Source organism: Mus pahari, chromosome 4 (assembly GCF_900095145.1).
Source record: "Mus pahari chromosome 4, PAHARI_EIJ_v1.1, whole genome shotgun sequence".
NCBI lineage: Eukaryota > Metazoa > Chordata > Mammalia > Rodentia > Muridae > Mus > Mus pahari.
Genome location: NC_034593.1, coordinates 66997072 through 67013608, shown reverse-complemented (window position 1 = coordinate 67013608; position 16537 = coordinate 66997072). Strand labels below are relative to the sequence as shown.

Sequence of the window (16537 nt, the reverse complement as noted above, 5' to 3'; positions counted from 1 at the left end):
CGAATCTTGCATTGGGTCTGCTTTAGAAGATGGACCATGACCATGAGGCTCTGAGCTTAAGGCAAAGTTGCAGAGTTTTCACCAATATTTTTCCTTTTCTTTCTTTTTCTTTCTTTCTTTTTTCTTTACTATTTTTCTTTTTCTGGAATTGTATTTTATCTTTGCTCAAGATTGCAGAAAAGATCTTTACCTCAAAAAGACAAGTTTCAACGGGTTCAACTTGCCTGAAGCTATTAAATAAAATGCTGCCATTACTCTTGTTTTAGAGAAAAACCAAGACAGATTTTCAGATAAGAAAAAAATGACTATCATTATAAATTCAAGAAACTGATTATATATATATAAAAAAAATCAGTGAATTGTGTTCTGTATAAGATGCATATTTAATGAGAAGGAAGTATGTTCTTCACTGTATTTTCTTCTGATTTGCATTGTTCCTATAAAATGAATGTCTTGAGTATTTAACTAAACACTAAATAATACTTTTAGTATTTGTTTGGATTTGATGGTGATATTAAAATAGATCAGAGTCTATAATTATCCATTCCAGTCTGTTGCATACACATGAATAACTAAATTCAGTTACTATCAAAAACTTCAGAATGGTTGTTGATTTCCTTCCAAACATAAGTTGATAGAATAAAAGTCCTTTTTATGCACAATGTGTGTGTGTGCTTGTGTGTATGCACATGTGTATAAGTGTTTATAGTAATGACTCATTGTAAAGAGAATGAAACAATTAGGAAATATGCAATCCTAGTTTTTCAAGCTAAAGAAAACTATTGAAATTAAAAGCAAAGTCCAAACAAAAGAAAAACTTGAAGGCCAGTGAGATGGCCCCATTGGTCCAAGTCCTTGATGTATGACCCTGAAAACTCAAGTGAGATTCTTGGATTCCAAGTTGGAAAAGAGGCAACCAATCTCCGGCATTTGTCCTTTACTTTCACATACATCCTCTGACATATGAATTGTCTGTGTTCTGGTACACACACACACACACAGAGAGAGAGAGAGAGAGAGAGAGAGAGAGAGAGAGAGAGAGAGAGAGAGAGAGAGAGAGAAAGAGGGGGGAATACTAAATTGATACAAAGAAAAGCTTGGCATTGTAAATTATTACTTCTAACATTTCTGCCAGTACAAGAACATCCATTTTCTTTTTCTTTTTTTAAAGATTTATTTATTTTATTTATATGAGTATACTGTAGCTGTCTTCAGACACACCAGAAGAGGGCATAGGATTCCATTACAGATGGTTGTGAGCCACCATGTGGTTGCTGGGAATTGAACTCAGGACCTCTGGAAGAGCAGTCAGTGCTCTTAACTGCTGAGCCATCTCTCCAGCCCGAGAACATCCATTTTCAACTAAGTAACACCTAACTTATATACATATTGAAATATTTTAAGATTAAAAGTTCCAAGTATTAGAATTTAATCTTATACCTAATTTTAATAAACATAACATTTGGGATGTTACATAATCACATGATTGCATAATGATGTTTATTCTTCCTTACAGGCCATACATTTTTTAAACTAATGAACACATAGATATAGCTATATATGTCATATTAACAAGAAGGATACAGAGATAAAGACTGTTCTTAGCAGAGAATGTGAACACTGAATTAACAACAGGCATCCCAGCTTCATAAATTATAAATGAAAACAAGAGCACTACTGTACAATAACATGAAGATTTATGAATAAACTACAAGTCCTCTGAAAATATAAGCTGTAAAAGATTCATTGTTAAGTACTGTGTCCTTCGATATTCATAAATTCTTTCATGGGTATTGCCTATAAATGTCTCCATATTTTAAATGACTGTATTTCAAGTGCTGTAATGTACAGAAGAATCTTACATTTGTCTATAGTATGTACTAGAAATACTTTGGAATCACACCAGTGCCTGACAAAGGCATTGTATTATTAATGTAGATCATCTCCTCCCTGAACCCTGACCTCTCTAATCTCAGGCTGTGAAAATGTGAGGCTGACTTCAAGTAAAACTTTGCAACCCGAGTGACTAGCAGCACAGGCTATGGTCAAATATCTGTGGCATCATTTGGATGTCAGAAATGATAGAAAGCTGTGGTCCCCACTCTACTTTAGACATCCTGGATAAGAACCTATATTTGTAATAAGTGACCAGGTGTCAGCAGGACATACTAAGTTTAAGAAGCACTGATTCAATATGATACACAACACCAGGAACTTTTTTATAAAGTAATTACATCTATTTTCCTGGTACACCAATGTACCACTTGATGCCTTTCTTGGGTATAGTCTAAAGAATGTGCAACAGTGTGATTTTATCTTTGTGTGAACATCAAAAAAAAATCACTAAAACTTAAATGGTACATGTGATTCCATCCATGGGGCCTCTTGATGTCATCCAGAATAGCTAATGAGATATCTGAGCTTGCTAGTAGAGTCATGTGGCATACTGGATCACAGGAAACTTTTAAAAATAAAAAAAAAGAGTTATACTTTAATAAATTAAAAGTATAACACTACAGTATATACAAAATATACATCTATGGGCCTTACATATCCCACTCTTTCTCCTAAATCTTTTGTCATGGAATGCCACAGTAAATAACAATCTCAATTTCTGTGGCCTATTGGCCTCCCCTTCACAGTATTGCTTATTATATACATGTATGTTGCTTACTTTGGTGTTTGACTCTGCCTGATTATGAAGAAACTCAGAAACAACAGTTTCTACATTTTGCCTTGTAGGATCATTTTACTACAATTCCTAAAGAAACAGCATAAGTTTCAAATCTCAGGTACAGTATTGTGTAGACTACAACTACTTCCAAAATGAAAAAAGTTTTTCACATTTTCAATATGTACTTTTATTTTAAACAGCAGCATACCAGACACAAGGACACAATGGGACCATACTCTTTATAGTGATAACATTTTTTGATAGGCTAACTTATAGATCACATGTATTACTACTATCCAGAACTATTTAAATATTTCCTTAAGTAACACTATAAAACAGAAGTCCTAAATATATACCACTTGCAAACATAATGTGCTTTGTTCCTGCTTTCTTTGTACTCAAACGTCATCATTTAAAGCTCCTCAAAGTCATGGCCACTTGTATTCATTGTTTCGGGGTTCATGACTCTTCCCATGAACAAGATTGTGCCTGGATTGGTTTGGAAATGAACAGAAGAGGAAAGAAAACCATGAGACATATATTTCCTGGAAGCAATGTTTGGAAAAGTAGAAATACACATTATTTTGTTTTTTTTTAAAGCCTAAGAACATTGGAAATAATCTTAAATATATGTAAGATTTATATATATAAATTTTTAAGATACATACACACACACACACACACACACACACACACACACACACACACACACAATTGTCCTGGCTAGTCTTGTGTCAACTTGACACAGGCTGGAGTTATCACAGAGAAAGGAGCTTCAGTTGGGGAAATGCCTCCAAGAGATCCAGCTGTAAGGCATTTTTCTCAATTAGTGATCAAGGGGAGGTCCCCTTGTGAGTGGTGCCATCTCTGGGCTGGTAGTCTTGGTTCTATAAAAGAGCAGACTGAGCAAGCCAGGGGAAGCAAGCCAGTAAAGAACATCTCTCCATGGCCTCTGTATGAGCTCCTGATTCCTGACCTGCTTGAGTTCCAGTCCTGACTTCCTTGGTGATGAACAGCAGTATGGAAGTGTAAGCTGAATAAACCATCCCTAACCTGCTTCTTGGTCATGATGTTTGTGCAGGAATAGAAACCCTGACTAAGACAATAATTTAAAAATAGACAGCTTCTTTGTGGCTTGTGAAATAATGTTGTATTCACATAAAATTCTTACCAGATTTCCTGTTCCTGATAAGAAAGAGAAATGGATGGTCGACAATAACCTGAGGGTACAGCACAGCCATCCTACTAATTGCAATCATTCCTATGGTGCAGAGAGAAAGTAATTACATGTCTATCCATTTAAGGAAAAGGCAAAAATCTACAGAAAGCAGGAGTTTTAAGGAAGATATTTTAAAGGCATTAACATTTTTCCCATTAATTTATCGACTCACTTTATATCCCAATTGAAGACCCTGTCTTCCCAGTCCCTGCTCACATGGTCCCACCCTCTACCACCCTCCTCTTCATTTTTGAGTAATGGGAGGCCCCCCCTGGATACCAACCCACCCTGGCATGTCAAGTCACTGCACAACTAGGCATATCTTCTCTGACTGAGAAGCAGACAAGGCAGCCCATAATGTTAGAAACAGGGCAGGCAGGTATTAGAGTGAAAGATAGGCCCCCACTCTTATTATTGGGCGAACCACATGAAGACCAAACTTCACATCTGCTCCATGTGTATGTGTGAGATTGGTACATGGGCCCAGCCCTTGTATGCTCTCTGATTTGTTTTTCACTCTTTGGGAGTCCCCTAGGGTCCAGGTTAGTTGACTCTGTTGGTCTTGCTGTAGAGCCCTTTTCCCCTTCAGGTTCCTTTATCTTGCCCCCATTTCTTCCGCATGGCATTAACATTTATACTTGATTATTAAAGAAAAACAACAACCATACACAAGTCATTTCTTCCATCTACACCAACCAAAATAATGGGAGGATTTACTCTTCCTTTTGTAAAAACGTTAGTCTAGGACAAATGTTTATATTTCAATCAAACTGACTAAGAGGAAGAAGAAAGAAAGGATTGCCAAATTTAAGGCAGTCTTTCACATTTTGAAGGTATTTGTGTTGTCTGTAGGAAGTGCTGTACACTGAAGTTCTATGGGATAATAAAAGAAAACTCAGCAGTTAGAGAAGCAGGTTATTCAGGTTCCTACTTATTTGCTATAGTCGGCTTAGTTATCAGATAATTTTAATAGTTTTTTTTCTTTTCTATAAACTAATGTCTGCTTCCGTATCCTCTTGAAAGTATTGTTAGCACTGATGGGGTTGTAAATAATACATGCCAGTAGGCTAATATATCATCATGTAGCAGAAAGCTTTACTAAATTTGACTGCACCTGTTTAACACTTAATGGAAGTAATCCTAAATCAGTAAGGGGGAGCAGGAAATGGAATGGTGAATCATTCCTGGTTATCTAGGGAAATCACCACCATCAGAATGATCAAGGGTGGAGCTGGGAAGAAGGCTCAATCAGTAAAGTTTCTGCCCCACAAATATGAAGACCTGAGTATCCATGTAAAGATGCAGAAGATCCTTTGCATCATTTAAAAAGCGAGGCATGGTAGGCTGGGGTACATTTTAATTCAGGGCTGGGGAAGTAGAAAGACTCTTTGAGGCTGGTTGGCCTGCTAGTCTAACAGAATTGGTAAGCACTAGATTCAGAGAAAAAAAAAATGTCTCAAGAAAATAAGATGGATAGTTACTGAGAAAGCCACTTGATGCCCACCTCTGCCTTACCCTCTGACACACATATATTCCAATGTGTGCACATGTGAATATGTATCCATCACACACAAAAATGATGAAGGACAACCAACTACTATAATCTGGAAATGGAATATATGTCCTTTTAAAAATTGATAATTTGAAATTTTTTTCTTAGCTGGGCAGTGGTGGAACATGCCTTTAATCCTAGCACTCTTGGTAAAGCAGGCTGATTTCTGAGTTCCAGGCTAGCCTGCTCTACAGAGGGCATTTCAGGAAGTGTGGGCAACACCGAAATTCTTTAAAAAAAAAAAAAAAAAAACCCAAAACAAACAAACCAAAAACAAACCAAAAACCAAAATTATTTTCTTATGAGTATTATTATTATTTAAAAGTACTTAAAAGTATTTTTATATCTATCAACTCTTATTTGTATGCCTAATTTTTCAAAACCAACTTTCTACAGACAAAATTAAGAACTAACTCCCATGAGTAAGTAGGAAGAAAAACAATGTTTGAATATAAATTAGGAGAATAGTAAAAAAAATGGTTTATGCAAGCATTCCTGCAGGAGGATCTTCTCTTAGACCTCCCACTGTGTGGTGTCTTGTTGGGAAGCTAGGTATGGACCTATCATACACTTCACATTCTATTGAGAACATTCTGGCTGCTTTAAAATCTGTTTGACTTCTGACTTGGAATACAGTGGCCTCTTTGGTATGGTTTTGGGAAGGGATCTCCATTTCTACCCAAGAATGTTTAAAAATATAAATTCAGAAGTCAGAAGCATTCCGAAAATGACTTGGTATCTACCGGAGGCTGCAGCGGCTTCTGACCCTTCTTCATTAACCTCAATGCAGGACTTGTGAAGAGCTTTGGAGAGGAACAGCTCTTTCTTATCTGAAAAGAAGAAATTAGGTCATTAGTGACAGACACGAAGGAATATTTGACACTGAGGGCAAGTAAGTTTGAGAGCCCTGAGAAACCAAGATACTGATATAAAAACCAAGATGATGACAGATTTTACTTACGGCACAGGAGAACTAGCAATGGTGTTGTTTCAAATTTGCTCTCATTTTATAACTACTTATTAATTTACCCCTTTCTTTCCTTCAGTAATTTTCCAGTGTTTATTTCTCTTTTCCTTTATTTCTGGGGGTAGGGGATCAGAAACTCGGCTTTTAATATTGAATTGAAATGATTTTATAATTCAAAATAAAAATACATTACTTATTGCTCTCTAAGTTGAAATAAGAAGTATACAATGAAAACTGTTGAAGATCCAGAAATAAAATTATTCACTTCTCAAACTTAATAATTTTTATAATAACATAGATGCCATTAACAAGAAAAACTAAAACTGACATCTAGACTGTAGAAATGTGAAAAACAAAAAAATATAAAATAGCATTCAAGTTCGGTTTATTGTCTTATTTGAATACATGAAAACACATTACCCAAGGATCATATTAAAAATACACATTTTTTAATAAAAGGAAGAACATTTTCTGCATTGAATTGTATTTCTGCTTACGTTGAAATTCATGCCATTTGATGAATCTGCTCAGATCCTGCAGAAATCAGTACATGACCATACTGAAAATCAGGTCTTAAAATGAAGTCATTAGAAAGGACTCTGACCAAGTACGACTAGTCTTCACTCAGCAAGGGGACTTGGAACTAAGATAGCTACAGAGGGAGGTGGAGGTGGGGTGTTTAGTTCCATGTGACATGTGGCTTTAGCGCTTAGATACTTGAACTAGATGCGGATGTTTCTGGGAGCCTATTTTTGTATGCAAGTTAATGTTTAAATTGGTGGATTTTTAATAAAGTAGTTTGCTTTCCAACTGTGGGTGGGCCTCAGCCAATCAGCTGAAAAAGTAGTATCAGAACAAAGACATCTCTTACAAGCAAGGAAGAATTCAGCCAGCAGATTGCTTTGCCCTCAACTATAACTCACAATACGTGGGTCAATTGCCAGTAAACCTATTATTTATCTACCATCTACCTTTACCACCCCCTCTTCTCCACTGATTTAGCCATATAACTCTCCATCTCCTATAAAATGTAAAATTATCTATCTATAAACACACAGCTAAAACATATATTGTTTAGGCACATTTATACACACATATATACACACATGTCTTAAGTCTCTGGAGAAATATAACTAATGTATGTAAGAAGATAAGTAGAGAAGCTGTCATCTATAAGCCAAGGAAGGAGTCCTCAGAATGTGACAATCCTCCAATGTTTTTCTGAAGGAAAATGGGGGAGGAATGAATGTAGGGGAGTAAGGAATTAGGTGGGAAGAACGAGGAGAAGATATTTTATATATCTATCTATCTATCTATCTATCTATCTATCTATCTATCTATCTATATATATATGTATATGTATATACATACATATATATACACATACACAATATATAAGAGAATATGTTGTATATACTCATATGTCTATGTATAGTATGCAAGATAATAAGACACATAATATATATATATATATATATATATATATATATATATATATATATATATATATATCCCACCTTCCCCACAAAACAAGAAAATCGTAATTGTAATGCTGGCAAAACTATTAGTTTGGTCTCTTATTTGTAGAACTAGTGAGATCATAAACATCTAATTTTTTGATGAATCATTTTATTAAAATTAAAATACAATTAAATAATTTTCCCCTTTCATTTCCCTTATCCAATTTTCCCATATACTTCCCTTGGTATTTCAAATTCATATTTTAAAACTTTTGTTATACATATAACATATATAACTATAACTATAACTATAACTATTATATATTCTAAATACATAAATAGTATCTACTCAGATTGTATAATGTTACTCATATAGATGTGAGTTCAAGGCTGACCAATAGTTATTTGAAAACCAACTTGGAAGTTCTTCCCTGGAAAGGCTAAGTTGCACAAGCTGTGACATTTTGTTGTGAAGAACCTAGGAAACTACAAAACTTCTTTCAGCTTTGCGTTGTCAACTCTTCCCCAAGATGAAAACAGAAGAACCATAAAATGCCTGCCAAGTACTGGTGAACGAGGAGAATCCCAGACAGCAGGACAAAGATTTACTCAAATGTGCTCTGTTCCACACAGTTCTTCCCATGTTTTCAATTCTAGGAGGTCTAAGTTAAAGCGCAGATAAATGACTGGGTTGGTGCTATCCAGCACCATTTGTAGAAGGCACAAATAGCAAAGGGTTGGGCAGATGGCTAGGCTGGTAAGGCACAAACACTTGACCTCAATTCAGATCTAAAGCACCCATTGAGAAGGCAAGCATGGTGGGACCCAGTGCAGGAGGAGCACTGTGCCTCCCTGGCTAGCCACACTGGACCAGCTAAGGAGACCCTGTCTCAAAAGGATAATGTGGGGAAGGGCTGAGGATGAAACCTGATGCTGACCTCTGGCCTCTGCATACACTAGTACAAATGTGTACACAAACACACATGTACACCTGAATAAACACACACACACACACACGCACGCACGCACGCACGCACGCATGCACGCACGCACGCACGCAAAGGCATACAGAAAAAAAAAAAAACACAAGAAAAACCCCCACAGTTTGATTTACCATTTGAATGAAGAACTTATAATTAACTCTAATCTGTTTTCCATTTTCTTTCAAGTTTTCAAAAACATATTTATCTTCTATACATGGAGAACAATGCTTACTACCTTGTTTTGGTATGTCTGTTAAACATCACCTGGTTATTCTGAATAGTCATCAAGGCATAGATGCCTTGTTAGAACAATGGCATCTAATATATACACCTAATAGGGATTCATTTCCTTAGATTATAGTTAGAAATAATTATCACATTATTAAATAGCCTGTTTCATATATTATATTGTCCTCCAAAACACATTTGATGACTCTAAGAAATATAAAATGCAACCAAATTTTATGTGAAATATCAAGTATAATTAGCTCTCTTAAATCCCTTTTGCTTTTATTTAACAAAAGGGGAAATATAAACCATTTGATTAATCAGATATCTTAGTTGGTAAAATAAACACATGAAACCAAAGGGCATGAAATGGATAAACAATTTAGTAGTTAGCTTATAACTATTTCAAATTCTGATTTTTTTCATTCTGTTAGATAATGGAAGGTCATAAATCAAGACAATTATGGCCCTGCATGCAAGAGCAATAGAACCTAGGACCTCGGGGCAATGAATGCCCACCCTAACAGCTGAGCCCCACTCAAATGCTTTAATGGGGAGTTTACAAAGACACAGAATGATAGTTCAGCCATATCATCTTGCAGAGTGAAAACTGCCTGCAGGAGCTCTTAGATTTATCCTAACTTATGCATTAGGCACTTGAAAATAAGAAAAACATCACCCCTTTCCACGTGGCTTGCGTCCAAGTGTTGGAGGGATAGGGAAATGCTGATTGGTGGACAGTAACATACAGTTAAGTAAGAGTCATATTTGTTAACTGTAGATAATACCATCTGTACATTTCAAAAGACTACACTGACTCATTTCCAAAGGTTTGTTGTAGTAATTGTTGTTGTTTTGTATTTTTACCAAAAAATGAATAAGTGTTTAAGGAGAAAGATGTGTTTAGCCTGATTTCATCATTAGTCAGATAAACCCAGATAAACCTAATGACTTGAGTTTACACCCTGGAACTTACATAAAGGTGAAAAAAGTTCACAACCATGCTATAATTCATCCTGAACTAGCACATATATGTGCACAAATAATAATAAATGACTAATTTTTAAAAAAAGATTTTGGCAAGCCTGCACAGTGGATAAAGGTGCTTCCCCGCTAAGCATAATGACCGAAGTTCAATCCCCAGGACACACAGGATGGAAGGAGAACCCTGACTCACAGGTTGTCCCTGTCTTTCTCCTGTGTGCAGTAGCATGTGCATGTCCTCCCCAAATAAGTAAATGAATGTAATTTAGACTTTAAAAATTTTAAAGTACTAAAAGGTCCATATGTATATTTGAATTTTTACATGGTACATGATGAAAATGCAATTTTCTATTATTTATGCCAGCTAAGAATCCAAGTTTTAAATTAAACCCAGGAGTGACATATATAAATCACCATTCCTAAGTTGTAGTGGCTTTCACAATGTATCAGAGCAAGGGGGAGGGAAGGCTGCACAGCTTGCACTACTTACAGGAAAGCTTTCTGCATGGGAGCATCCCATGCAAATGCAAACAGATTTATAGCAGGACTCTTCTGCCATCTCCTCCTCCCCTCTGCCCCACTGCCTGCTGCCTCAACCTCAGGGCTATTTCCTACTTGCCTATGTCCCAGCACTGCCATAGACAGTCTCTAGATGCATATTCATTCCGTACTCTGTCCTGTGCTCTGAGCTGCACATCATCTGGTTAAAAAACCGCTCCATCTTCACTCCTGCTTTGCTTTCCTACATCCTCCTTGGCCTTTGTCCTCTTGAGGCTCAGATACTACCCCCGGGAAGACTTCTCTTGGTTTCCTCTGATTCCTCTATCTTTAAATTAGACATGACCATTCTTTCCCCATGGTCACAGAAACTGATTCTATGAAGCCTTTCTCATATATTATACTTGCATTAATGTCTGTCTCCTCCTGGACTGCCTGCCACCTTCCTTAAGGCAATGGCTATGCCATTCAGCATAGCACTTCTAGGATCTGGCATACAGATGGGTCTGAAAAGTGAACTCCTGAATAGAGACTATTTCTGCTGATGGGTTATTTTCTAGCATTAACCCAACACACTATGCTACACAAGATTCAGCCACTGTTTAATGAGAGGTCCTAGTTCTCTCATAATGTAAGACTGTCTGGATGCTACCTTTTTGTGACAACACATGGACACCATGGCCACAGTTCCACTCACAATTATGCCTATAAGGTTTATTTTTATTATAAAATGCATCATATTAATACAAACTAAAAGTCCCAAGAGAAGAGCAATAAGAGAGAGGGAAAAAGCAGAAAAGTCACATGCTTTAAAAGACCTAAAAATTGGATCAAGTTTAAAAATAATGGTCATATGCAACCTAGGGAGTAGGAGTTGGAGGAACCTCTAGAAAGCACCAGAGACCTGGGAGGTGAGAGACTCTCAGGACTCAAAGGGCGGGACCTCAGATGAAATGCCCAGTGGTGGAGAGAGGGAACTTGTAGAGTCCACCTCCAGCAGAAAGACAGCGCATTAAGTGGAGAAGTGGGGTTGCCATCTCACAGTCAAAATCTCTGACTGAGAATTGTTCCTGTCTAAAAGAACTTTAGGGACAAAAATGGAGAAGAAACTTAGGGAAAGGAGGTACAGTGACAGGCCCAACTTGGGATTCATCTCAAGGGGAGGCTCCAAGGCCTGACACTATTACTGATGCTATGATGTGCTTACAAACAGGAGTCTAGCATGGTTGTCCTCTGAGAGGCCCAACAAGCAGCTGACTGAGACAGCAACCAATACTTACACCCACCCAATGCACTGAAGTCGGGGACCCCGGTGGTTGAATCAGGGAAAAGCTGAAAGGAGCTGAGAAGGAGGGTGACTCTATAAGAGGACCAGCAGTTTCAACTAACCTGGAACCCTGAGATCTCTCATTTGACTTATTGTGTAGGGCACCAAGACTCTGAGCATCTGAAGATCATATCCTGCTGGCAAGGTGGCCATCAGGCAAGTGTTGGCCTCTACTTCCTTTGTGGCACTGTTTCTGAATACAGCCAATTTAAATAGACTTCTGCGTCATGAAGGGCAGACTTAAAATAACAAATGAAGGGAGTATCATAGCAGAACTCTAGAAAAAAGTGCCTCTAGGCACTCCTATTTTTAGCTTCAGCACCACCCTTAAAACTTTAGAAACATTTCCCAGAGTCTGACTTCTAGATTAGAACAATGTTTGCTTTCATTCAGATTTTGTGCCAAAAGCAGAAAGTATTCACCATTTGTTCATTCATATACTGAGTAGCTACTATATACACTAGCATACCAAAAACACTTAGCAGCCCCTTCCTTATGAAAGCAGGTGGGCATTAATAAAAGAACTAATAAAGTAAATCCATAAATTACCATGATTTCCAGATGTAGCTCATATACCTGAGCAGACAATGTAAGACAGCATGTTGGTAAATGACGGGGGAGTGGGGAGCATCTACTTGGAAGAGTGTTAGGTAAGAAGAGATGGGAGGGTACATAGGACCCGAGATCAAGAGAATATAAAGGAACCGGCCAGGTGAAGACCGGAAGACACAGGTGAAACCAGTGCAGAGACATTCAAACAAAGCATGTTTAGGCTTGAGTATGGGAAGCAGACTGAGTAGGGAGCAGAGTGAAGCAGCCTCACCGAAATCCAGGCAGCATCCACTGGGAGGCTCCCTACACTTCTTCACCCATCTTCCATGCTATGCCAGCACCACGCTGATCTCTGAAGAAAGAATGACCTTCTCACAGTCACAAGTTTCGAAACAGCTTGTAGCTCCCAGGGCAAGTGTATCAACAAGACAGTCCAAGTGAAAGGTGAAGGAACAAGGTGACAGATTTAGGTGTGAAGCCCTACCAGGTTCCAGGTGAAGAGAAGGAAACGGCCTAGGAAGAGAGGGATGCCAGGCAAAAGGTGACAGCTGGCCTGGTTCTGGAAGAATAAGCAGAGAGTCAAAGAGAAGGAGGCAAGGGCATTCGACACAGTATTGCAATTACAAAGTCAGAGAACTAGCAGGAATGACTTGAAGGTCTCCCCGGAGTGTGGATTAGGAGGAAGCGGGAGAGCAGCAGACAAACCGTCTCATGTTATGAGTTTTGACCATGATGTCAGAGAGCCAGGACCCTGTCCAGAAATACCGGCATATGTTTGCTGTGAGTTGACGTGACACTAGTGAGGAGATGATTAAAACGAGCAAATACACTGGGGCAGGAAGGTCATATTCACTTTTACAATGGTCAGGTAAAAATGTAGGAATAGAAGTTGAGCTGTGGCAGCAAAAGAGGAACAAGCCCTCTGGCTTGCAATGCAAGGAGAAAGAGGAAGGGGGAAGGATACAGGAGCTGGGCCAGCATCAATCTACAGTGCTTGCGTTTGACCTGAATATGCCTTTCACTGTGTCTTCTTAAGTCCTTTATTTTATTGGCTTCTTTATTAAAGCTTGTACTTTATGCTGAAGGATTTAGTAGTCTCTTTTTCTGGCCCTTTATGCCATCCAAGAAGATTACCTATTAATCCAAATGTCATTCATTTCTATTATAAAAATAGCCCTCCTCTATACAAGGATCCTGGCTGCAACTGTCTAAGCATTTTAAATGGAACCCGAGAAGAAAATGATTCTTAGTACATTCCATGTTTATTGTATGAGTCTTTACTGTGCTTTATGTTAATGGAATTTAGCATCGGAAGCAATGGATACCAAATTGAGATGAAGAAGTCAACATAATGAATATTGAACAGCCTACCTCATTCACATTTGCATCCACTGAATACTGAGCAAGTTAAATTGATGGGCACTGAGGAAATGTGTCACAACCAATCTTTGGGACATTTATATTCTACCTGGCATACCTGGGATACCAGATGCATAAGTAACATACATATGAAATAAGATGTATGATGCACAGCAAAGTGGAACATAAAATACTGGGGACTTAATGAGTGACTGCATCTAGCTGATGTAATCTCAGTGGCTTGATGATGTTTGGTCTATATGGAGGTAATGTTCAATTCAAATGGAAGAGATTTCCCAGATGGGAGAACCTGGGGAGATAAGAGATGCAGAGCAAGTGTTCAGAGTCACCAGAACACAGGCTAAGTAGAACTTGAGAGAGGAGTGTGAGAAATTTTTGTGGAATGGGCAAAGGAAAGGAAAGGTTTTGTGCTGGTGCCGCAGTGACCTGAGAGTGAGTGTTAAGGTGATTAATCTTGGCAATGGAAGATTGGAGAGAGATTGGAAACCATTTAGCAGGTTATTGAAGTAGCCTAAGGCAGCAGTTATAAGCATCCAAACAAGAGTGGATTCAAAGGTATAAAAATGAAGGAGCCTCCTGCCAGGAGCTTAGCAAGAGATTTCAAGTCACTTGTTTTCTCCTGATGCAAAAGGAGTTTTTTCCCTTTTCATCCATCATTTAAGTATCTTGCATTTTACAACAATGATGGACAGTTCTTGGAATGCTTTCAAATTTACAGGTTGACTATACTATTAACTGGTTGTTTAAATAGATTTTTTAAAAAAATTAAATAAAATTTTTGTTGACAAAGTAACACATGTACAAGGTAATATTACAAACAGTATTAAGATCTAGTAGAAATAAAAATTTCAGTCAGGTTAGATGGTTCTATGGGTAAAGTGCACCCATAGAATCATGGGAACCCAAGTTCTGATCCCTAGTTCCCATGTGAAAAAGGTAATTGTGGCACAGTACACGACCATCCCAGGTCTAAGGAGAGACGCTGGGAATCCTTGAGGCACACTGAGCAGTCAGTCTAGCCTAAATGACAATGGCTAGATTCAGTGAGAGATCCTTTCTTAAAAGAATAGAGAGAGGAAAAGAGGAAGACACACAGGGTTCATATTTACATGAGAATGCTTACCAACATACATATATACCATTTCATAATTCTCTCTCTCTCTCTTTCTTTCTTTCTTTCTTTCTTTCTCTCTCTCTCTCTCTCTCTCTCTCTCTCTCTCTCTCTCTCACACACACACACACACACACACACACACACACACACAGACACACACACACTAACCATCACACATGCACATAGGTAAAAATAACAATGAAAAAAATGAACATTCCTTTCTTACCTGGGAACATATACCCTTATTCTAGAGCCAAGAGATGTTGTTACTTCTAAGTTGCTCAGAAATATTCTTAGCATTCAAATACTTCTTTCTATTCAGACTTAAAGATGTCGATACTCATTCTTTTCAGTTTTTTACAAGGGGTCTTTTTCAGTTTTTTACAAGGGGTCTTCATTGGCTTTTGATTTATTTTCTTCTTTCTTCCCATTATGATTTCTCGACTCCATGGTTTCCCATACTCTGGTCACTGGTGACATCTAGGTTTGGGTAGTTAGTCAGTGTGGGTGCTATCTATGCATTATAGATGTTCAGGGAAATCCCTGGCCTCTAGGATTGTTTCCTATTGTGATGGCAAAGAAGGTGTTGAGCTATTATTGACTCTTCTCTGGGTTTGATGTGGAAAGGATACTTGGCTTTTTGAGAACCTGTGTTCTGACACAATAGTTCTCTCGGTCTTTCTTATATTAAATGAGGTTACTATTTCTTTCCCCCAATAAGCCTTCCAAACTTTGGAGCCAGTGACAGGGATCAGTGGCTAGGAGTACTAAGTTACTTTCCAAAGTACCCAGATTTGATTCCTAGCACTGACATGGCAGCTAAAAACTTTCTACAGCTCTAGCCCCAGCAGATCTGCTGCTTTCTTATGGCACTGGTGGGCAATGTACCCATGTGGTACACAAATATATTTTCAAGCTCTACATCCTACAAATAAAAATAAACAAATAAAAGTTTTAAAACTTTTTCATGCTTCTTTCTCTGGATGAGGTAAGATTTTCTTAAACTTAAAATATGGTACTTTTTTTATATGCCTGCCTCCTTAGCCACTGTTTTATGAAAATAAGAGATATAGCATGAAATTTCATCTATATTATATATCACTGAAAGTAGAAAATACTAAATAATCACATGCACATATTTTTATTGAGTTCTTTTGGGGGTCAGTAAGAATTACATAATATCCACCTACTGATACTTGACCAGGAAGGCAAATGATTTAATGGAAATAAGGAAGCTTCTTCAACAAATGGTACTGGTTTAACTGGATGTCTACATTTAGAAGAATACAATAAGATCCATTTTTATCACCCTGCACAAAACTCCAGTCTAAGTGGATCAAGGACCTCCACATAAAACCAGATACACTAAATTTAATAGAACAGAAAGTCAGAACAGCCTTGAATTCATTAGCACAGCAGAACACAAATGGCTCAGCCTTTAAGATCAACAATTGATAAGTGGGACCTCATGAAACTGAAAAGCTTCTGTAAGGCCAAAGACACTGTCAATTGGACAAAAGAGCAGCCTACAGATTGGGAAAAGATCTTCATCACACACACACACACACACACACACACACACACACACACACACACACA

General features: G+C 37.8%; 1 protein-coding gene across 2 annotated transcripts in view; it reads right to left on the bottom strand.

Annotated features, from left to right (window-relative positions):
• Nucleotides 1-1478: 1478 nt before the first annotated feature.
• Nucleotides 1479-16537, bottom strand: part of Serpini1 (serpin family I member 1) — an 89733-nt gene continuing 74674 nt past the window's right edge. For both annotated transcript variants that reach the window (XM_021195992.2, XM_029537954.1), the window contains exons 7-9: nt 6189-6275; nt 3846-3935; nt 1479-3163 (exon numbers count right to left, since the gene is read on the bottom strand). In XM_021195992.2, the coding sequence (XP_021051651.1) occupies nt 3087-3163; nt 3846-3935; nt 6189-6275 (254 nt within the window). In that variant the 3' untranslated portion in view covers nt 1479-3086. The remainder of the gene's footprint in view (nt 3164-3845; nt 3936-6188; nt 6276-16537) is intronic.